The following is a 23,152-nucleotide window of genomic DNA, read 5'->3' on the forward strand; positions in this document are numbered from 1 at the left end:
GTGTGATTGTTCATATTTTTCTATTCATTAAAGTTAAAATGTTGCATCTTCAGAAACCTTACCTAATCCAACAATATGCAATTGTTTTGAATCGTGTATTTAGCTGCAACAGTTAGATATTTTTTATGACAGCAGTTTCATATGTACTAAGTTTTCATATTAATCTTCATTGGACATTTATTGTGAAAACAGGAAGTAGGGTGTGGTAGCTGTTGACGCTCCAGCTCCGGATCCTTCCCCGGATCCTGCATCAGCAGCTGCTTTTGCTGCCTCGTGTTGTCTGAAGTCTCATAAGTTTAAGTTTGAAGTATTTTCCGTAAGTTCAACATAAAACATGCACTTTAACTGAAATCTGGTGGTAATATAGGCAGCAATAAAACCATAAAGTTGAAGCGAACGAAGGAGGAAGAGTCAAGGGTTAAGGAAAAGGTTGTGATGTTGGCAGCAGACATCACACTGGATGACTGAGTCAATCAGAACCCCTCCTGAGATGCAGGTGCTAACACAAGCAGCTCAGGATAGTTTTGATTAGCTGCTGTGTTTGGACCATCCTCCTGTTGAGGACCCATTTTGAACGAAGCTTCAGCTGTCACACACTGTAGATTCACTCAGGTCCTGCAGCCCAAATCATCACTTATCCACCACTTTGGTTTAAAGTTGGTGTGAGGTGTGTCTGCTGATCTGCTGTGTCCAATCTCTTCCATCATGGTTCTGTCCATCCTGGTTCTGTCCATCACAGTCCAGCAACATCTCCACTCTGGTCTCTTCTGTCCAGAGGACATTGTCCCAGAAGTCTTGTCCTTCATCCAGATGCGGCTCTGCTAACCTCAGTCCGGCGGCCATCTTGTTTCTAGAAAGAAGAGGCTTTCTCCTTCAACCATTCCAAATAGCGCGACTGGTTCCTAGTCATAACCTTCGACCTTTGACCTGCTAATGGAGGCTTGTAGAGTTTGAGGTGCAGCTCTGGGGTTTCTGGTTGTTTCTCTGATCTTCAACCTCTGAATCTGCTGGACATCTGCTCCTTGGCAGCCGATGAGATGTTTTCCTCTCTGGAGAACGATGGACTGGAGATGATTGATCCAGTTCTAGAGCAGAACCAACACTGTTAGCTCTGATTTCTTCTCTCTCTAGACTTTGGTTAATCATTTTTTGTGTTGTTTGGAATATTGTTGTTTCTGTCCAGTTGGAAAAATGTTTGATCTTAATATCTTACTACTGTACAGTTATGGTGCGTAACTATGGCAACAAGGTATTGTTTTTACAACTGGGATCAGGTGATGAACATTTGAAAAGCTCAAATAGTACCTGAACCATACCCCAAATCCCAAAAGAGCTAAAAAGGAGAGAAGGAAGCTCAGACCATCTCTTCCATCCATCATAATGGACAGCAATCATATCCCGTACTCCAACATCTTTCTTACCATACGGCCAGACAGAGACTTAAAGAAGAGCAGGAAAAGCAAAGGAGGTGGATTAGCAGAACTGCTACCAACTGATGGTGTCATTCAGGAAATGTTACTGCCCAAGTACTGCGCTGCTATATGCCATGAAAATCATGAATCTGTTATGCAATAACAAGGTCTTCAGTCAGAAGCTTTATTACAAGATTTATTACAAGATTGACTGCTACTGGAGATCCATCCTGTCCACAGATTCACCATCCTAGCAGCAACACTTAATTTAATTTAACTTAATTGATCCTATTGGGGGGCTGCACAGTGGCGCAGTTGGTAGAGCTGTTGCCTTGCAGCAAGAAGGCTCTGGGTTCAATTCCCAGCCTGGGGTCCTTCTGCATGGAGTTTGCATGTTCTCCCTGTGCATGTGTGGGTTTTCTCTGGGTACTCCGGTTTCCTCCCACAGTCCAAAAACATGACTGTCAGGTTAATTGGTCTCTCCAAATTGCCCCTAGGTGTGAGTGTGTGTGTCCTGTGTGTCTCTGTGTTGCCCTGTGACAGACTGGCAACCTGTCCAGGGTGTACCCTGCCCCTCCCCCGAAACGATAGCTGGAAATAGGCACCAGCAACCCTCCCGACCCCACCAAGGGACAAGGGTGCAAGAAAATGGATGGATGATCCTATTGGGACCAATTAAGTATTTTTTCTTTATTTAATTTATTTGTATATTCATCTAATTAAACTCATTTATGACAATAAATGTATTTATTTATTTTTTGTCATTTTGTTTTAAATATGATGGGTGTGTTTATCTATGTAATGCATCCTATACAATTTTAACATTTTAGCCCAAACTCTTCCTGAATCTGAATCATGCAGGCAGCTATCTTTTAGTTCAGGCGCTCCTGCGGTAGCTCTGTTTGGGGTCCTCAGTGGCGCCGCTCTCAGGGCAATTGCAACAAATGTTAACAGAAGCGAATAGAATTGACAAAAATATTCCGTGAAATCGGGCTTTAGGGGACTTTGGATTCTTGGACAACCAGCGATGAATCTCGAGCTGCTCGGTAAATATATAAAGAAGCATCTTTTTGTTTCTGCGGCTCAGTTTTTCTGCAGCGCTCCTGGCTTGTTGTGATTATATTCCTCTGTTAGCCGAGGACGCTAACAGCTAAAATTCTGGTCACAGCACAAATAAAAACAATTAAAGTTGTTAACTTACGTTAAGCTGCCTAGACTGAACGGGTAAATAAGAACAAACTGATAAATATTTGCAAATGAATCTTTTTAATTTTAATACAAGCAGAAACTGTCAGATAGCTACATTTAGCATCCATACGATTATATTAAATTTAATAACGCCTGGAAATAGTGAGGCCAAATGCTGCCAGCTGATGTAAAGTAATCAAACTATTTACAGATTTATCTGAAGGCGGGTTTGTTACTGTGGAAACACCGAAGTAAATGGAGCAAAAACACTTTATTTATTATGAGATGAGGCAAAGGGACTGTTATTTGTTCACCACCAGTCAAACAAAATGATTCCAGGTTTTTCTATGGGAATATCGAATAAGACGTATATTAAATGAAAATAGACTAACTGTAAATAACGCGGAAAAGAAGCTGTAAAATTAGTTATATTTAGTTTAGTAACTTTTGGAGTAAATGTTTAAGAGTCGTTTTACTTCACTGAACTTTTTAAAATGATTATATTATTGTGAGGTACTCTTGAGTAAAATCTTTGAATACTCCACCCACTGCTGTTAACTTCACTGAACAAAGAAAAAGCTTGTTGAGGAACAATAGAATTTATGTTAAAGTGAGACCTCTTGTTTCTATACCAGCTTTGTTGCTTAATGTTGTTTTCTATCTTCTGAGCCTGTTGATACATTTGGAGATCAATAAGCTACTACAAACAGTACATATTGTCATATTGTACTTTACCCTGTTCTACTTTACCCACTGGAGGCATTCGGTTTAAGATAGAAAAACAGGTGAAAAAGGTTTTTTTTCTTCTAGAACTTATTTTATAAGGTTATTTTTATTTGATCTTTGTCTTAAATGCACCTGAATTTGCACAAATCTTTGTATCTATATTAAATCAAATGTCACTCAGTACTTAATAGCCTTTTTTATCAAACACATTTTTACTTTAACTTGAGTGTAAACACAACAAAGTAGTGGTATTCTTACTGCAGTACAGTTTTGGCTGCTCTACTCAGCTCTGCTAATAACTTAATTTTTTCTATAACTGGAAAGTTTCTGCTGAGATATGATCCATCTTCTATGCGTTGGTCAGGACTCAGGCAGCAGTAAAATACCTTTACAATAATCTATTAAAAATAAAAGCACACACAAGGTTTTCCCTTCACTAAACATATTGCATCAGTTACAACATTAAGGTATATTCTGCAGTTCATAACTAATCATTGTCTAAATTTTAAAAGTTAACCATCATCGTAAAGGTTTAATAACAGAGATGTAGTGGTCTCTAGAGTCGTAACTTAGCAGTTTGCCAGTTCAGTTTCCAGATTCCTGTCAGGCCAGGCCAATGTAATGTTGATATTGTAGTTTTGACTCACATGTGATTCAATCTTGTAAATGAGATCAGAGCTGTAGAATCTAAAAAGTTGGCAAATAATGAACAGAATATTTGGGACGATGTTTGGGGACCTTTGCTGAGTAATTTCACACAGAAACCAGTAAAAATGTTATTTCTTATATGTTAAAGCATCACTGAAAAGCTCTGACCGCTGTTTAAAACTCTTATTCCTCCTGTTTACACTACCTTTTCCACTGAATGTTTCAGCTTGTGATGTGCCTCAGGTCTCCTCATTCTGTTTTTGTATATGTTGCTGTTTTGATGACTTTAACATTTAACCTGTTTTTTTTTTTTTTCTGTAGAATCGTTCGGGCAGAACTACCCAGAGGTAAGCCACCGCGTTTTAGTCCTCCAGCAGCCTAATGAGAAGTTAGGAATCATCTTGGTTAATATTTGTCTCCTGTAGTTGGTTGGTAGAGTGTTGTTGCCTCCATCAGCTGTGATAACTTTGGATTCCTGTGTTCAGGAGGCAGATGGCACGCTGGACTGCATCAGCATGGCGCTCACCTGCACCTTCAACCGCTGGGGCACCCTGCTGGCCGTGGGCTGCAACGACGGCCGCATCGTCATCTGGGACTTCCTCACTCGGGGAATCGCTAAGATCATCAGCGCACACATTCACCCCGTCTGCTCCCTGTGGTGAGACACGGCCGTTCAGGCTGCAGGTTTCCTCCACAATGAAAACGTTTTATGACGATACGAAGTAAATCTGGTCTGATCTGTGGAAATGGAGACAGGATCTGCTGCGTCTTATGAAGATAGACTTTGTGCTGAAGTCTCATGTGAATGTTGTATTTTTGTTGGGTCCAGTTGGAATCGAGACGGACACAAGCTGGTGAGCGCCTCGACGGACAACATCGTCTCTCAGTGGGACGTCCTGACTGGAGACTGTGACCAGAGGTTCCGCTTCCCGTCCCCCATCCTCAAGCTGCAGTACCATCCCAGAGACATGTGAGCGTGTCGGCGTCCGTCTCTACCCAGCAGGACTGAACCGTCATGGTTCTGACCAAACGCTGTGTGTGTTTCAGAGACAAGGTGCTGGTTTGTCCCATGAAATCAGCTCCGGTGCTGCTGACGTTATCAGACTCGAAGCACGTGGTCCTGCCTGTGGACGACGACTCGGACTTGAACGTGGTGGCGGCGTTTGACCGGCGGGGGGAATATATTTACACCGGCAACGCCAAAGGGAAGGTTGGTAAAGTGTTGGGTCATTAAAGGGTCAGGTCCTTATGGGTGGGTATAGAGTTTTGTGGGTGAACTGGGTGGGTAAAGGGTTGAGTTGGTAAACTGGTTCAGTTAAGTTAAGGGTTTGGTGGATAAACGGTTGGGTTGGATTCCTGGTCTGGATGGACGGAGGGTCAGTCTGAGACAGAGACGTCAGCATGATCTGTCTTGTTGCAGATTCTGGTGTTAAACACCAACACTCAGGAGCTGGTGGCGTCCTTCAGAGTTACGACCGGCACCAGTAACACCACAGCCATCAAGTCCATAGAATTCGCTCGAAAGGGCAGGTGAGGTCCAGAGGGGCTCTTGGTCCAGTCTGTCTGGTTCTGTTGGGGCTCTACTGTCACATTCTGAATATTAATCGCTCTAGATGATGCGGTCGTTAAAAGTCCTCGTCTCCACCGTGTTCTCCTCCTGCAGCTGCTTCCTGATAAACACAGCCGACAGGATCATCAGGGTGTACGACGGCAGAGAGATCCTGACCTGCGGCCGGGACGGCGAACCAGAACCCATGCAGAAGCTGCAGGATCTGGTCAACAGGTACGCGGCGCCGCTCTTAACTCAGCCGCCGTCAGGGCGTGGACTCCTAAAACGACTGTTTCCTTTTCAGGACTCCGTGGAAGCGCTGCTGCTTCTCCGGCGACGGCGAGTACATCGTGGCCGGCTCGGCCCGGCAGCACGCCCTCTACATCTGGGAGAAGAGCATCGGGAACCTGGTGAAGATCCTGCACGGCACCCGAGGGGAGCTGCTGCTGGACGTGGCGGTGAGAACAATAACCCGCCGCTTTCTGCTCCGTGTTGCTCCAAATGCTTCAATCCTGCCTCTGCTGCCCTCCAGTGGCATCCTGTTCGACCCATCATCGCCTCCATCTCCAGTGGAGTGGTGTCCATCTGGGCCCAGAACCAAGTGGTACGACAGACGTCAGCTGCAATTAGATTAGTCGACAGCTTGCCGTAGATGAGTTTCCACCTGATATTCAATCTGTCAAGATCAAACCACATTGTGTTTCTGTGTGTGTGTGTGTGTGTGTGTGTGTGTGTGTGTGTGTGTGTGTGTTTTGTGTAGGAAAACTGGAGCGCTTTCGCGCCGGACTTCAAAGAGCTGGACGAGAACGTCGAGTATGAGGAGCGGGAGTCTGAGTTTGACATCGAGGATGAAGACAAAAGTGAACCGGAGCAGACGGGTAACTATTGGGCCGCTGGTTCTGTGGGCCGCTGGTTCTGTGGGCCGCTGGTTCTGTTGGGTCGCTGGTTCTGTTGGGTCGCTGGTTCTGTTGGGTCGCTGGTTCTGTTGGGTCACTGGTTCTGTTGGGTCACTGGTTCTGTTGGGTCGCTGGTTCTGTTGGGTCACTGGTTCTGTTGGGTCACTGGTTCTGTTGGGTCGCTGGTTCTGTTGGGTCTCTGATTCTGTTGGGTTGCTGATTCTGTTGGGTCTCTGATTCTGTTGGGTCGCTGGTTCTGTTGGGTCTCTGATTCTGTTGGGTCGCTGATTCTGTTGGGTCACTGATTCTGTTGGGTCGCTGGTTCTGTTGGGTCACTGATTCTGTTGGGTCACTGGTTCTGTTGGGTCGCTGGTTCTGTTGGGTCACTGGTTCTGTTGGGTCACTGGTTCTGTTGGGTCTCTGATTCTGTTGGGTCGCTGGTTCTGTTGGGTCTCTGATTCTGTTGGGTCGCTGGTTCTGTTGGGTCGCTGGTTCTGTTGGGTCGCTGGTTCTGTTGGGTCGCTGGTTCTGTTGGGCCGCTGGTTCTGTTGGGTCGCTGGTTCTGTTGGGTCTCTGATTCTGTTGGGCCGTTGGTTCTGTTGGGTCGCTGGTTCTGTTGGGTCGCTGGTTCTGTTGGGTCGCTGGTTCTGTTGGGTCGCTGGCTCTGTTGGGTCGCTGGTTCTGTTGGGCCGTTGGTTCTGTTGGGTCGTTGGTTCTGTTGGGTCGCTGGCTCTGTTGGGTCGCTGGTTCTGTTGGGTCGCTGATTCTGTTGGGCCGCTGGTTCTGTTGGGTCGCTGGCTCTGTTGGGTCGCTGATTCTGTTGGGTCGCTGGTTCTGTTGGGTCGCTGATTCTGTTGGGTCGCTGGTTCTGTTGGGTCGCTGATTCTGTTGGGTCACTGGTTCTGTTGGGTCGCTGGTTCTGTTGGGTCGCTGGTTCTGTTGGGTCACTGGTTCTGTTGGGTCTCTGATTCTGTTGGGTCGCTGGTTCTGTTGGGTCTCTGATTCTGTTGGGTCGCTGGTTCTGTTGGGTCGCTGGTTCTGTTGGGTCGCTGGTTCTGTTGGGTCGCTGGTTCTGTTGGGCCGCTGGTTCTGTTGGGTCGCTGGTTCTGTTGGGTCTCTGATTCTGTTGGGTCTCTGATTCTGTTGGGTCGCTGATTCTGTTGGGCCGCTGGTTCTGTTGGGTCGCTGGTTCTGTTGGGTCGCTGGCTCTGTTGGGTCGCTGGCTCTGTTGGGTCGCTGGCTCTGTTGGGTCGCTGGTTCTGTTGGGCCGCTGGTTCTGTTGGGTCGCTGGTTCTGTTGGGTCGCTGATTCTGTTGGGCCGTTGGTTCTGTTGGGTCGCTGGTTCTGTTGGGTCGCTGGCTCTGTTGGGTCGCTGGTTCTGTTGGGCCGCTGGTTCTGTTGGGTCGCTGGTTCTGTTGGGTCGCTGGTTCTGTTGGGCCGCTGGTTCTGTTGGGCTGTTGGTTCTGTTGGGCCGTTGGTTCTGTTGGGTCGCTGGCTCTGTTGGGCCGCTGGTTCTGTTGGGTCGCTGGTTCTGTTGGGTCGCTGGTTCTGTTGGGCTGTTGGTTCTGTTGGGCTGTTGGTTCTGTTGGGCCGTTGGTTCTGTTGGGTCGCTGGTTCTGTTGGGTCGCTGGTTCTGTTGGGCCGCTGGTTCTGTTGGGTCGCTGGTTCTGTTGGGTCGCTGGCTCTGTTGGGTCGCTGATTCTGTTGGGCCGCTGGTTCTGTTGGGCCGTTGGTTCTGTTGGGCCGTTGGTTCTGTTGGGTCGCTGGTTCTGTTGGGTCGCTGGCTCTGTTGGGTCGCTGGTTCTGTTGGGTCGCTGGTTCTGTTGGGCCGTTGGTTCTGTTGGGTCGCTGGCTCTGTTGGGTCGCTGGTTCTGTTGGGCCGCTGGTTCTGTTGGGTCGCTGGTTCTGTTGGGTCGTTGGTTCTGTTGGGCCGCTGGTTCTGTTGGGTCGCTGGTTCTGTTGGGTCGTTGGTTCTGTTGGGCCGCTGGTTCTGTTGGGTCGTTGGTTCTGTTGGGCCGCTGGTTCTGTTGGGTCGCTGGTTCTGTGGGCCGTTGGTTCTGTTGGGCCGCTGGTTCTGTTGGGTCGCTGGTTCTGTTGGGTCGCTGGCTCTGTTGGGTCGCTGATTCTGTTGGGTCGCTGATTCTGTTGGGCCGTTGGTTCTGTTGGGTCGCTGGCTCTGTTGGGTCGCTGGTTCTGTTGGGCCGCTGGTTCTGTTGGGTCGCTGGTTCTGTTGGGTCGTTGGTTCTGTTGGGCCGCTGGTTCTGTTGGGTCGCTGGTTCTGTTGGGTCGTTGGTTCTGTTGGGCCGCTGGTTCTGTTGGGTCGTTGGTTCTGTTGGGCCGCTGGTTCTGTTGGGTCGCTGGTTCTGTGGGCCGTTGGCTCTGTTGGGCCGCTGGTTCTGTCGGGTCGCTGGTTCTGTCAGGTCGCTGGTACTATTGAGCTCTGGGTTCTAAAGCCGCTCGTGTTTTTGGTCTGGATTTGTTTCCCCGTCTGTCTCCTTGCGGCTCAGAGGTGACCTTGGAGCTGACCTTGGTTTCCCGTTTCAGGTGCAGACGCTGCTGAGGATGAGGAGGTGGACGTGACCACGGTGGATCCCATCGTTGCTTTCTGCAGCAGGTAAACCAGCTGGATGAATACATGATGGGGCTTGACAGGACTCTGAAAAGTGTGGCATGCATTTCTATCCAGTCCCCTACACACTAAAAGCCAAGAAAATGTCTCATATTTAAATTTATTAAAAAGCAAAAACAGCACATAAATCATTTTCTCTCACTTTAAGTTGGTCAATCCCATGAAATCCCACTAAAGTCCACGTGAAGCTCTAATGGCGCCAGATCTGACCTCCACCAGGAAGAAACAACTATTTTGGAGTTCAAAGTTGACGACACAAATATTATCACCATTTTTCTTCACAACAAAAACTTAATTTACATTTTTTTTTTCCAGAAATTAACTTTTTTTTTTATCTTCATAGTTTGCGATTTATAGTCAGTTGTTTGTTTTTAAGGATGTGCACATCTTTAATTTTAATTAAATGAATTAGCATATCGCATCTGATTTTACATAGTTTTTATATAGATACATTGTTGTGTTTTATTTATTTTTATCTATTTTTAATTGTTACATTTTGTTTCTGTCACAGTTTTTTTTTTTACTATTGTACGGTGTCCTTGAGTGCCAGAAAGGCGCCTTTGAAATAAAATGTATTATTATTATTATTTCAGCAAAGTGCTTTACGCCATTAAAAACATAATGCCGTTCCCAATTATGAAACAAGCAAACATCAATCCTTCAGACAAGTTCACATCAGATTTATTGATCAGTCTTCCAGTTTTATTATGAACCAAAGGTAACTGCAAGCAGGTTCAGCTTCTATACGCCACAAATCTGGAACAAACTTCCTGAAAACTGCAAAACAGCTGAAACACTGTTCCAAACTCTTAAAACTCACCTGTTTAGAGTTGCTTTTGAAACATTATAAATGAAACACTGATAAACATTCTGATGCTTAATACTACCACCAGACAAAAAGTTATGTTTCTGTTGCTGACTGTGTTTCCTATATGTTTTTATGATGTAAAGCACTTTGAACTGCTTTGTTGCTGAAATGTGCTAATCAAATAAACTTAATTGACACACAAATATTATCACTATTTAAAAAAACAAAACACTTGATTTATGTTTTTGTTTAGAGAGTTTATGGTTCTAAAGTGTGAGGATCAGATGGGTTTTGGTGCGCATTGGCCCACACCTTGATAATGAAATATCTTTATAATTAGTGTTTTTATTTTCTGTTTATAACCAGAAAATGAAGATTCTCAGGTGAATCTTTACTCCTACCTTTCGAACCTCCTCTGCTCACATCGCAGCCGGTAAACTTTCTCCAGCTTGAAGCTGTTTTTGAGTCTCTGTTTGCTTGTGCAGTGACGAGGAGCTGGAGGACAACAAGGCCCTGCTGTACCTGCCCATCGCCCCTGAGGTCGAGGATCCAGAGGAGAACCCATTCGGGCCGCCCCCGGACACCTCGGTGCCGCCCGGCGCCCCGGACGACGCGCTGCCAGGCGGCGGTGACAAGAAGCAGAGGCAGCCGTCGTCTGAAGGGGGCCCGGCCAAGAAGAAAGCCCGCACTACCACCATTGAACTGCAGGGGGTGCCCAGCGACGGTACGAAGGGCCACTACATCGGGTCTGGTTCTGCTGAGGAGAATAAATGGGTTTCTGTTTGTTAAATTAACATTTTCTGGACTTATTTATGAAGCAATAAATCAGTTAACAGCGATATAAATTAAAATGAACTCAGTAATTTTCATTTGTATGATTTATCTTTTTATTTCTCTTTTCTCTCGTCATCCAGTTTTTGGTAGAAAAAGTCTTCAGTCTGGTGCTTTGGTCTCCACTTTACTTGAAAATGGTCTCAAAACAATAATATCGTTTATCTCGGTAACTTCTGGAGCAACAAAATGTGTTATTGTGACCGGCCTGTTATTTATCAATGTGTTCCTATCCAAGAATCCAGAATGTCTCTCTTAAAGTCCTCCAGCGTCCTGAAGGTCTGACCTTTCTTTTGTTTCCTCAGAAGTGCACCCCCTGCTGGGCGTGAAGGGGGACAGCAAGTCCAAGAAGAAGACAGCAGGTCGACCCAAAGGCTCCAAAGGTAAAGACAAAGACTTCTCCTTCAGGCCGAAGCCCTACAAGGGCGAGCGGCCCCCGTACCCCATGGGGCCCGAGGCCCTGAGCGGCTCTGGCCTGGGGGGAGGAGGAGGAGGAGAAGGAGGGATGAAGGTCAGAGCAGAGGGGGCCCTGGCACCAGGTAAGCCCAAACCCCCACCCTCACCTGCTGCTGCTGCTGCTGCTGAGTGTGGCTGACCCGCTTAACAAACCCGGCCTGTCCCCAACCCCTCTTGTGTGCCGCTTTCAGCCCCTGCCCCTCACCTTGAACCACCCAGCTGCCTGCTGCTCTACACCTGATTCACCTGTAAACACGAAGATCTGCTCCAGTATCTGACTGATGCGGCTGGACAATAAATCAATTGTATCCCGATAGACATGCGATCTGATAGAATATTAAATATATAGAATATCAACTGAACTCTGATCCAGAACCGCACAGCATTCTGGGAGATGTAGGCTGAGGTCAAGCTGTGGCTGCTCAACATCTCACCGCTAGCTAAGATAGGTTAGTGGAATCAACTCTAGCGCTCTTTGGTTGCCTAGCAACTCACTCATTCTTTGGTTACCTAGCAACGACTTGCTGAGTTTAATGCCCCGCCTCTTTGCTTCATTGTTTATGAGCTACTCTTCCTGGGTTCCATCATTAAAACACATGGAAATCCTTCAGATATATGATGGATGACAGATTTAACATGCATATCAATACAAAAATTAATCACAGATCACACAAAAAGTTGATAAATACATAAAATATACAGTAATTATTAACCACTACAACTTCAAGTATGTAACTCCTAAAAAGCTTTTTAGCTTCTTTTTAAAAATTGACTGCTGTTCAGCTTTAATTGGAGTCAACAGTAGAGAGTTTCACCGTTTCATTGCTCTGTAAGTAAAGCTGCATTTGAGAAAATTTGTTTTTGCTCGAGAAATTTGAAAACGTCCTTCAGCTGCAGCTCTAGTTGACATATTCTTAGAACTAGTTAAAAATAAAAACATGGAGTGAAAAGTGTGGGTAAAACGGGAAAAGTCATTCTAGTGGTTTAGCAGAATTTCAGCTATTTAAAACTAAAAGCTAATCAATAATTATCAATATCGACTGATATAAAATGCTTGTGTTGTGATAAACTTTTCATCCATATCGTCCAGCCCTACTGACTGAGGTTAGGTGAAAGCTGCTGCAGCCTCTGATCCAAATGGGTTTTAGTCGGGTTCTGCTCGGTGGCTTCCCTGCAGGCGAGCTGATTGGTCCAAATGAACTTCCTGCTTGACCTTTGACCCTCCTGCTCCCTCTCCCGCCTCGCTCCGCGGACTTTCTGCGTGACCTGCTGTGGTTCTGCTCGGGTTCTGGCTGCTGTGTCCCAGTTGTCTGTCATGTATTAATGTTGGACCTGAACGCTGCAGCTTCATGCATTTATTAAGAATCGCCTCTGCAGGCCTGGGTTTCTGATTTAGGACCAGCGTCTTCCTGCTTGACCGTTTCTGACTGAAATTCACCAAGTTAGATTTTTAAACAGATTTCTTTTGCAGCGGCTTCGGCTCGGCATCTTTGACCTCTGACCGTCCTCTGACCACCTTCTGTCTTCTGTCTTCCTGCAGGGAGTCTGGTCTCTCAGGCATTCAAGCAGCACAACATCGGAGGGATGGACTGATGCGAGGAGCGCCGATCATCTCCGACAAACGGACTAAAACTCCATGTTGTGAACAGACTGAATGAATTCCTGCTGAGCAGATCTGAGATCAGCCTCACAGGAAATCTCCTGGACTCGGATCTCCGACCAGAACCGGGAAGCAGCAGAGATCCACACGTCCTCCTATCTCTCTAGGATTCGTCTTGTATAGAAAACCTTCATGTCCTCGCAGACTGTTGCCCTTCCTGTTTTTATACGTATTAAACTGTGTGATTTATAGTCAGTTTTGTTTTTTAATAATCAGGTGGTTCTGGAACAGCTGAACTATCACAGGTTCTAAACTACTCTGACGGGTTCAGAACAAACTAAATTGGTGTCAAACGTTTGTGCAGCAAAAATGTTCCATTTGTGCTGCCATCATTGTGAAGAAATGAATAAAAAGGTTTCCAGAGGTCAACAAAAACTAATGTTGGAACTGTCACTTTGCTTCGGTTCTGAACTATGAACATGAATAGATTCACTTTAACAGATTAAATTAATTTTGAACTTTAGGATTTACAACAAAAAAAGGAACAGACGTAGTTTGTGATCACTAGGGGGCGCTATTAAACTCACTACTTTTTAAAAACATAAAATACTTTAAAATGTGTTAGCCATCTAATGAGCCTTTTCAAGCTATATTTCATGACTGGCAGTCAACACTTAACTTTATGTCTACTTAAAGCTGGTTGACCTTGTGACCTTTAAAATTTATTGATATGTTTCAAAGCCAAAACGGCACAAATGGAAATTTTGCTACGTGATCATGGACAAAATTTGCTTGATGAGGTGGGAAGATGGTTGACCTTTCATGACCTGTGGAAACATTTAACTTTAAAATTAATGTGGAAAAAACAAACTCCTTGGCAGCGTTGGCAGGAATTTGACGCGATGGTCTCTGAACATTTTCGAAGTCGTACTCTGCTCAATGCAAAACAACCAGGGCCCCAAAGGGGGCCGGGCCAAAGGGGGCCGGGCCGGGCAGTGAACGTCCTGTTACTCCAGAACCCATACATACAACCTGAAACACCTTCAGACACCAATGCATTGAGTAAGACCAGCATATTTGGACTAATTGTGATCATAAAAAAGTTCTGACAGCTGAGTTAGTCTAAAAAATCCTGAATGAGGCTCATGTTTAATGATTTGTCAGAACCAAACAACTGCAGCACGGTAAACGGTTTATTTTTCATTCTTCAGAAAGGTTGGTACTTAACCTATCTGTGACTTAACTGATCTGTGAAGAGATGGACGTTGGTGACAGAGTAACTCTGGAATTTAAAATACCTTGTTATGGGAGAAGCAGGATGTTTAATAGGTTTAAGCTCCACCCCCAAGCCTCTTCTACCTGAACTAAACAAAACAAACTGTTTATACCCCCCCACCAATAATGAGATGGGATTTATGCCCTTGATGCTCTGATTTGCACAGAGAAAAATAAATGTGAGCTGTAGAGCAGTTTGAATTCTGGACTTTGGATTAAAACACCTCAGTTGGAGCTGAATTAAAGCAGGAAGCAGTTTGTGATCGTTGTTTCCTGCAGAGAGACTCCCAGACGATCAGATTCACCTTCAGACCAAACTAGCAGCTTCCTCTGAGTGAGTCCAGCTGCAGGAGAGAAAAGTGGAAACCTCCAACTCTGCTGCTTCAAGCTGCTCACACTGAAGGTGAGTTGGACCAAAACACTCAGAGTCACTTTGAGGGAAGTTAGTAGAGGAGGGAGGGAGCCGAGACTGACTGGACCTTCTGTGTTTTCAGTTCATTCAGAGACAAAATGGCTTCCAGCTTAGAGGAGGATCTCTGCTGTTCGGTCTGTCAGGAAGTCTTTAAGGATCCGGTTGTTCTGTCATGTAGCCACAGCTTCTGTAAGGAATGTCTGAAGAGCTGGTGGAGAGAGAAACCATCAAGAGAGTGTCCAGTTTGTAAGGCAATAAGCTTCACCAGTGATCCACCTTGTAACCTGGTTCTGAAGAGAGTTTCAGAGGATCTCTGCAGTCTGCACTCTGAGAAACTCAAAACTTTTCTGTCTGAACCATAAAGAACCAATTTGTGTGCAGAGATTCAGAAAAACACATCAACCCAGATTCAGACCCATCGATGAAGCTGCTCAGGATCACAGAGAATCTGAAAACATCTCTGGAGCCTTTAAAGAAGAATCTGGATCTCAAGAAGGAATTTAAAAATAAGTTTGATCAGACAGCAGAACACATGAAGGTCCAGGCCCGACACACAGAGAGGCAGATTAAGGAGCAGTTCAAGAAGCTTCATCAGTTTCTAGCAGAGGAAGAGGAGGCCAGGCTGGCTGCACTGAGGGAGGATCCACAGCTGCCCTCAGGATCTCTGATAGACCAGGCCAAACATCTGGGCAACCTGGCCTTCACTCCTCTGGTTCTGGACCCAAACACTGCCAATCCAGAACTCCACCAGTCTGAAGATCTGACCAGTTTGACTTTAGGAGAGAAACAGCAGCTTCCTGATAATCCAGAGAGATTTGACAGAATGGCTTCTGCTCTGAGCTCTGAGGGTTTTAACTCAGGGAACCACAGCTGGGATGTTGATGTTGGAGACAGTGAAATCTGGAGACTTGGTGTGATAGAGTCGGTCCAGAGGAAGGGAATCGGAGTCTGGATGATTGGTAATATGGTTCTATGAAGGTAAATATAAAGCAGGTTCTCCATCAGCTCCTGCCACTCGTCTCTCAGTCCAGAAGAAGATCCAGAGGATCAGAGTGAATCTGGACTGGGTCAGAGGAAAGCTGTCGTTCTCTGATCTGGATACTAACACACACATACACACCTTCACACACACCTTCACTGACAAGATGTTTCCATACTTCCTCACTGCTGAAGTAAAACTCTTACCGATGAAGATCTTGGTGATCAAACAGCAGCTCTGATTTTCTCAGCATGAAGAACAAAAAGTCCAAATGATTCAAGTTGTGAGAAATTATTTCTGGAAATATGCGTCTCCTTTTCTCTCATGATGAGTCGAGTTCTACAGAATCCAGACCTGAATGTTTGTGATTTTCTTTTAAATCTAGAAACTGTACAGTGGCGCAGTTGGTAGAGCTGTTGCCCTGCAGCAAGAAGGTTCTGGGTTTGATTCCCGGCCCGGTCTTTCTGCATGGAGTTTGCATGTTCTCCCTGTGCATGCGTGGGTTTTCTCTGGGTACTCTGGCTTCTTCCCACAGTCCAAAAACATGAGTGTTAGGTCAGATAATTTGGTCTCTCCAAATTTTCCCTAGGTGTGAGTGTGGTGTCCTTTCTGTCTCTGTGTTGCCCTGCGACAGACTGGCGACCTGTCCAGGGTGACCCCGCCTCTTGCCTGGAATGTTAGCTGTAGATGGGCACCAGCAACCCTCCAGACCCCACTGAGGGACAAGGGTGTAAGAAAATGGATGGATCTGGAAACTTTATTAGTTACACTTTGCTAGTTCCACCACATCCCAAAGGTTCTCTATTGGATTGAGATCTGGAGACTGTGGAGGCCATTGGAGTTCAGTGAACTCATTGTCCTGTACAAGAAACCAGTCTGAGATGATTCACGCTTTATGACATGGCGTGTTGTCCAGTTGGAAGTAGCCATCAGAAGATGGATATACTGTGGTCATAAAGGGATGGACATGGTCAGCAACAATGCTCAGGTAGGCTGTGGCGTTGACACAACGCTCAATTATTTGACACAAGGCAGGATTGATCCACCTCGAGGTTCGATGTGTTGTGCATTCAGAGATGCTCTTCTGCATACCTTGGTTGTAACAAGTGGTTATTTGAGTTATTGTTGTCGTTCTATCAGCTAGAAACAGTCTGGCCAGTCTCCTCTGACCTCTGGCATCAACAGAACTCAGTGGATATTTTCTCTTTTTCGGATCACTCTCTGTAAACCCAGATGGTTGTGCGTGAAAATCCCAGTAGATCAGCGGTTTCTGAAAAACTCAAGCCAGCCGTCTGGCACCAACAACCATGCCACGTTCAAAGTCACTTCAACCATCTTTCTTCTCCATTCTGATGCTTGGTTTGGACTGCAGCAGATCATCTTGGCCATGTCTAAATGCATTGAGTTACTGCTATGTAATTGGCTGATCCAACATTTGCGTGAATGAACAGTTGGGCAGGTGTACCTAATAAAGTGGCAGTGAGTATATGTCCAGCTTTTATGTTGACTTTTCCCCCAGAGTTAAAGGAATTTGCTGCTATTTTTATTTTCTGGCGCTCAGGTTTTACATAAACCAAAACAATGGTTCTGCAAAGGCGGCCATTAGATGCATGTTACAATCGTTTTATTACAGGAAATCAGCCGTCCAGCTCAATCAATTCTTTGGCTTTCTGAACATCGTGGTCGACGGCTCCCTCTAAGAACTGAACCCAGGTCAGCTCTGCTTCTCCACACACATGGCTGGATCTGGAGGGTGAGCACAAGTCAAAGCTGTCATCACTAAAGCAGCAACATTTACCAGATACAAACCATTTTAATGCTGGATTAAATGCTGAAAACAAAACATTTACACTGAAAAAAAGATGTTCTTCGCCATTTTAGAGGTGACTAGTGGGGAAAACTGAGGTTTAGTTTGATATGTAGCCTGACTCTGCAAATCAGTCTGTCTGCATATGCACACAAAATCGTCAAGGTTTTCATGACAGGAAAAGTATGCCTCAAACAGAATTTTTCTGTTTTTGCTTTTTTGTCAGATGCTGCAGACTGTTGTATAAACTTTAATAATGGATTAACATAATTTGAGTAAAAACAAAAAGACATTTTCAAATGTTGATTTCAGTCACGAAGGGAAAAAAGCTGTTCAAAACCAAGCTGGCGCTGTGTTAAAACTAATTGATCCTAAACCTTATAACTAGTTGTTTTCAAACATCATGTTTTGTTTTTGAGTTAATCAGAAGTGGCCGTCTCCTGCAGGGTCTTCTAGTAGATAGAAAAATTCAGGATTGCATCAACTCTGTGACATTGTCCAAGGAAAGGCAAGTACATGATAAAACAGAAAGTCATAACATCAAAATGTAAAGTAAAGAGAATGATTGTATTTCTGGACTCAGAACTGGGTGATGTGCTCCATCTTCCTGGTTTTAGTCAGAACGCCAGCAGCAGCAATCTGGATCAGCTGCAGGATTGATTTTTTAGTTAGACCTGTTGCAGTAATAAATGTGATTAAAGATAAACACATGGATGAGTTTCTCTAGATCTTGCTGGGACATTAGTCCTCTAATCCTGGAAATGTTCTCCAGGTGACAGAAGGCCGGCTTTATAACTGTCTTTATGCGTCTCTGAAGGTTCAGGTCAGAATAAAGTCCATGAAAAAAATTTCTTATTTGTTATAAAATGCAGGTTAACTGTAATCAATATGATAATTGTAATGTTCTGCATAAATTAAATATTTTCTGTATATCATGCACTCTTGATTTTCACAGATTCAAGCTACTGTGGATAAATGAATCTTACCTAATCAGGTCCAAAAGTTTCCTTAACGATGCTGCCAATTTAGACGTCTAAATGGAGAAAAAGAAAATGTTTGTTATTCTTCAAAAGAATAAAAAACAAAACTCAATGTCAACGTTATGGAAACACATTAAATATCAAGAATGGAAAATTTTTAAGCTTTATAAACAAAACCCTTATTATTTTGAAGGAAAACAAAGAATGTTATTCTATTTTTCAGGTCAGAAAGAATGCAGGGTTGTCTTACGTGGTTTTCAACTCCAGTGTAATTCATGGGTGGGTAGAGACAGAGGGCGAGATCGTCCACACTACGAAGGAAAACATCAACGCTGAGAGAAATATCTTCATGGGAGTGAACAGTTTTAAAAAAAACTTGATGTCAAACGGAGGAAAGTTAAAAAACAATACAAGTCTATTTTGATTTAAATTAGTAATTTAACCATCAGGAGTCTGTTTAGTTAATGTACCATCATTAATTTTTTCCATTTAGTTGCAACTTTTTTCATTCTCTACGTAAAATCCAGCAGAAACAACAACACCGTCTATTTACCTGCCGCTGATTTCCCGGCTGATGTCGGCCAGATCGTCCAGCTGAGCGACCTTCTGAGGTTCGGCAGCGTCACTGTTGTCCTCGACGGCTGACCTGAGTTTCCTCAGACAGGCTGCAGCTGTTTCAAATACCTCCAGACATGCTGTGATCACCTGCTGGTCCTTCTCTGACAGGGCCATGCGCTGGTTGTTGGGAGGACCGTCCTGGTCAGAGTTGTCGTCCGGGTCGTTAATGAGGCAGTCCTTGAACGGGTCCTCGGGTTCGGTCAAGATCTGTGAATGTGAAGGAGAGAGCAGCTGTTGATTCTCAGCAATAAACCTGGATTATTGTGTAAAAATTAGGTTATTAAATATACAGAAACAACTAAAAGTTCAAATATAAGATTTTCTTTGTAATAAGAACAAAAACAAATAAAGAAAAACTTTGAAAAGCTTGTTAGTGTTTACCTGCTTCATTTCCTCAACAGCATCTTTTATAACTCCGGACTGAGATGATAGAACGACTAGCAGGGCTTCCTTATTGTCTGTAAAATACAAATTTTTCCCAACAATAAACATGTTAAGAACTCTGATGGTTGATCCAGACCCAATCCGGAAATCTAAGGTCTTCTCTTTAGGATTTTCTTTTAATCAAATATCAAAATACTAACACGAATAAAATGCACAGTGGGTGCAACTCACCCCGAATGAAATACCTTGTAAAAATATGAGTTTAAGGCTGCCGCATTCACATTGCAGCCTGAAGTGACCCAATTCTCATTTATTTTTTTGACTTAATGCAAACTATCTGATCTTTTAATGACAGTCTGAACAACACAGGTCGGATGTTTTTCGAAAGCGACCCAGGCCACTCAGGTATCTGATCCATCTGAAGTTCGGTCTATTTACTTGTATTAGCTTACTGGCAGAGAAGCCACATTCAATATGGCAGACGCTGTTGCGTATCGCAGCAAAGGCCGACCCGCTCCTTGAAGTGTCTACGTGTTCATGTCTATGTAATGACAGTTTCTAACTTTTGATGTGATTGTTTTGAGGCATTTCTGAATAAAGAGCACAATGTTTTTGTTTGATAGAAATGATTGATCATTTTTATATTGACATTGATGAACACACTTTTACAGTGTTTTAAGAATATATTTACATAATTCCATAATTGAATGTACATTTACCGTTTCAAGACAAGAAAAAATATTTTCTTGTATTTATTTTTTTATACATTATTGATTTATAAATCATTTTTATTTATAAATCAGTCATTGTCAAACATTAAACTACATATTTTTCTTACTTTTTTCCAGAGAAAAATTATTTATCTACTATTGACAGCAAAGAGTGAAAAATAATTTTATTAGAGTAAATAATTTTTATTTCATTACATAAGCTGTATTAATACACTAATACTTCAGATTGAGATATTTAAAAATACACAAAGTGAAAGAATGAAACATTTATTTATTATACTGGGGACACTGGTCACAGGCAGGGCTTCAGTCAGCTGGTCACACTGGGAGAACTCCAATGACTTCTGAGACGTCCTGGTTCACAGGCTAAAGCCAAGAATAAAAGAGAAATTATCCTAAAGTGTAATAGAAGATACAAGTTTTCTTCACATTCAGAAAAAGACATTTTCAGCATGTTGGGCTCTGACTCGTAGCATCTTTATAGCTAAAGTACCGACATGGTGAAGCTGAGCTGGAAACAGAGACTGAAGAACAGAACAGCAGCTCCAGCTCTGATCCTGACTAACATTTCCTAACAAAATCCCCTGGTCTTTAATGCACTTCCCCTCTAACATAATATACAATATTTGCCCTTAAATCATCTCTATCTGACTAGAAAACAGTGTGAAAACGTTAGCTGCTACACTAACAATCAGAGGTTACTTCGGGCCAAATTTAACTACATAGGAAATATTTCTCGGTTGTTTAGAAGCAAATTTCTGGCTGCAAAGTCAAGTAATTTTGATCTTTCATCCTTACCTGTGAAAGGTGATGGAGGTGAATCCAGTTCGTTTCGTAAAACGGTTGAAACACCACAGGGCTAACGGAGCTCCGATCGCCCTGCTGCCAAGATGGCGGTGACGTAACGTAGGACTCGGCGCTCCGACCGGAAAGTCACTGATACTCGACAAATGTCGCTATTCTGCGCCCTGATGCGAGCAAGCGAGAAGAAAAACAACAACCATGACGGACTATAGTGAGGATCAAGTTGTTAATATGCTGGTTCCGGTCGGACAACAACTTCAAAAGTGTAAGCTTTGCTCCACCGTTAGCATCCATGTTTACTTCTGCAAACACTGAGCTCTTCTTTTTATGGCGGTTGGCCAAACACTGAGAACGCTGACGCTATTGCGCCCTCTACTGCGCATGCGGGCACTGTCAGGTCGTTTGGCCTTCACACTGGAGGACACATTTGGAAGTGTGAAGGGCCATCCATGGCCAAAAAATAAATAAATAAAAAATCCGATTTGACAAAAAAAAATCGGAGTCGGGCCCCTCTGGGTTACAGTGTGAACGTAGCCTAAGGAATAATAATTTATTGTTATTTGAGGACTACAGTATATGAGAAATAAAGTGAGTCAATGGGACCAAGTTTCCTTTCAGGGCAAATATTGTACATATATTTAGCTAATCTTCTACTTACTACAGAGGGCCACAAAGGAGATCAGGAAAATTTTAAAAGAAAATGATCAATATTTGGGCTTTTAGGGTTAAAGATGTGAACACTTATGCAGTCAGCAGTTATTTTTTAATTTTATTTATTCTATAATACAGTGGTTCCCAAACTTTTTCTTCTGCGCCCCCCCCCAGTGGTTTCCAAACATTTTCTGGGTCCCCCTATAGAAATGGCTGTCTGGTTGAACGACGCGGGGTTATGGGGGGAGGAATCGACTTTTTGGGGGGCAAAATGAATGTAAATAGCTGAACATAGACAACAACATCGGTAGCCTACAGGCTACTTGTTAAGATTAAGGTGCTGTATTGATATTAGCTAGTCATCTTTTAGCTAACATTACCTGCATCCAGCAGCTTTACTCAACTCAGTCGGTTAGCTTGGCGGAAAAACTGTGACAAGTTCTTTGCGTTTTGCTGGTTTGCTGCCATGATTCTAACACACCTGCGCAGCTCCGCACAGCAGCAGCAGCAGCAGGTCTCCTTCACTGCCGTACAGGTGTAAACCCAGCGCGAGCGTCGTAGCGCTCATGTTGTGTTTAAAGGCGGCTCGGAAAAACAGGTTACCACATGTTAGCAACGGATTAAACAGCTTTAACTGCTGATAAAAGTGACAGAGGACACCGATATGGGAAGTGTGGAAGCCCCTACTGTATCAGATTGACAGGAATAACAGAGAGTTGGCCATTCTAAGGTAAAAACCCAGCACATACAGCGTTCATGTTTTGTTTTTTCATCCAGACGGCTTCCCGCGCCCCCCTGCAATGGCACGGCGCCCCCTCTAGGGGTCGCACCCCACAGTATGGGAACCTCTGCTCGAATAGATGTTTTCCAGTTTATTTGTCAAAATGTACGTTGCAATAAATGCGAAAATGTTTCTTAAGTGGCTTATCTTTAAAATCTGAAGTTTACATCGTGTAGATCTACTAAACCGGAGTAACATGAGTGTGCTAAAAAGCTTCTATTGTCATTTATTCTGATTATTTTATAGGACAGGGTTTCCCCCATTGTATTACAAGCCTGGCAGGCCGCCAGGCTGATTGTCTGTTTTTTTTTTATTAATTAAAAACATTTTTTTATTTCAATAAGCCAGAATGCAAGTGTCTCTTCTGTGGTGAGAATTTTATTTGCAGAGCAGAATGACTCCTGAAAGAAAGATGGGTTTATTGTTTTTTTATTTAAATAAATGCTCTTATTCCTACATCGTTACATTGGAAAACTTGATACATACTTGCAAATATTTTACTCTCAAAATAAAATATAACTACCTGAAACCTGTTAATGCAGGTGAAACATTCACAAACAAAAGACATTCACAGTGTCGAGTAAAAAAAGCTTGTGGTGGACAGGCGTATTTCTGGATCATGTGGTGTTAGTAGTGATTATAGATTACCTGTCGCTCAGTTGGTGACTTTAGTGGGTTATGGGGAAGTCTACTTTTTGCTGACCGCTTTAAGCTTCAATGATTTTTCCTCTTTCATTACTGTTTAAACCTGCGGATCCATTTTTATGCTGCTTTTGGACACGGATGTCTGTTACTGATGTTCTGCCTTGGATATTTGAAGATATTGATAAAAATGAAACCATCTTAACTGCAGCCTAGATTTAAGTTTTGATCAGCTGGCATGACAACAATTCCCTATTCAGCAGTATCCAGCTGCCCGGTGACATTGTTTGAAAGTTGCTAATAAAGCTGATGAACATTTTGCAGCCGAGTTTTGCTTTATTTGTT

General features: G+C 43.9%; 2 protein-coding genes and 1 long non-coding RNA gene across 14 annotated transcripts in view; 1 reads left to right on the forward strand and 2 right to left on the reverse strand.

Moving 5' to 3' along the window:
• The first annotated feature begins 2,298 nt into the window (after positions 1-2,298).
• On the forward strand, positions 2,299-12,994 carry rbbp5 (retinoblastoma binding protein 5). 2 transcript variants are annotated; one of them, XM_008408868.3, is made up of 14 exons: positions 2,299-2,458; positions 4,296-4,321; positions 4,460-4,632; positions 4,804-4,944; positions 5,022-5,184; positions 5,395-5,504; positions 5,638-5,757; positions 5,828-5,981; positions 6,056-6,127; positions 6,284-6,401; positions 8,964-9,033; positions 10,342-10,580; positions 10,993-11,226; positions 12,684-12,994. In XM_008408868.3, the coding sequence occupies exons 1-14, from the start codon at positions 2,440-2,442 to the stop codon at positions 12,734-12,736; spliced, it is 1,692 nt and encodes a 563-aa protein (XP_008407090.1). In that variant the 5' UTR covers positions 2,299-2,439; the 3' UTR covers positions 12,737-12,994. The 2 variants fall into 2 exon arrangements, with proteins under 2 accessions (XP_008407090.1, XP_008407092.1); XM_008408870.2 differs by having other exon boundaries at positions 2,300-2,458; positions 10,993-11,070.
• Positions 12,995-17,011: 4,017 nt separating this feature from the next.
• Positions 17,012-23,152, reverse strand: part of LOC103464833 (cyclin-D1-binding protein 1 homolog) — a 34,168-nt gene continuing 28,027 nt past the window's right edge. For all 11 annotated transcript variants that reach the window (XM_081606814.1, XM_081606812.1, XM_081606811.1 and 8 more), the window contains 5 exons: positions 19,196-19,272; positions 18,750-19,021; positions 18,447-18,507; positions 18,203-18,249; positions 17,012-17,155 (listed from right to left, as the gene is read on the reverse strand). In XM_081606814.1, the coding sequence (XP_081462940.1) occupies positions 17,047-17,155; positions 18,203-18,249; positions 18,447-18,507; positions 18,750-19,021; positions 19,196-19,272 (566 nt within the window). In that variant the 3' untranslated portion in view covers positions 17,012-17,046. The remainder of the gene's footprint in view (positions 17,156-18,202; positions 18,250-18,446; positions 18,508-18,749; positions 19,022-19,195; positions 19,273-23,152) is intronic.
• On the reverse strand, positions 20,181-23,151 carry LOC145551624 (uncharacterized). The gene is made up of 2 exons (XR_014087498.1): positions 20,728-23,151; positions 20,181-20,295 (listed from the first exon to the last, which is right to left on the reverse strand). It is a non-coding gene; the product is annotated as an uncharacterized LOC145551624 (long non-coding RNA).

The sequence above is a fragment of the Poecilia reticulata genome, chromosome 5 (genome assembly GCF_904066995.2).
Source record: "Poecilia reticulata chromosome 5, P_reticulata-male-v2, whole genome shotgun sequence".
In the NCBI taxonomy this organism is placed as follows: Eukaryota; Metazoa; Chordata; class Actinopteri; order Cyprinodontiformes; family Poeciliidae; genus Poecilia; species Poecilia reticulata.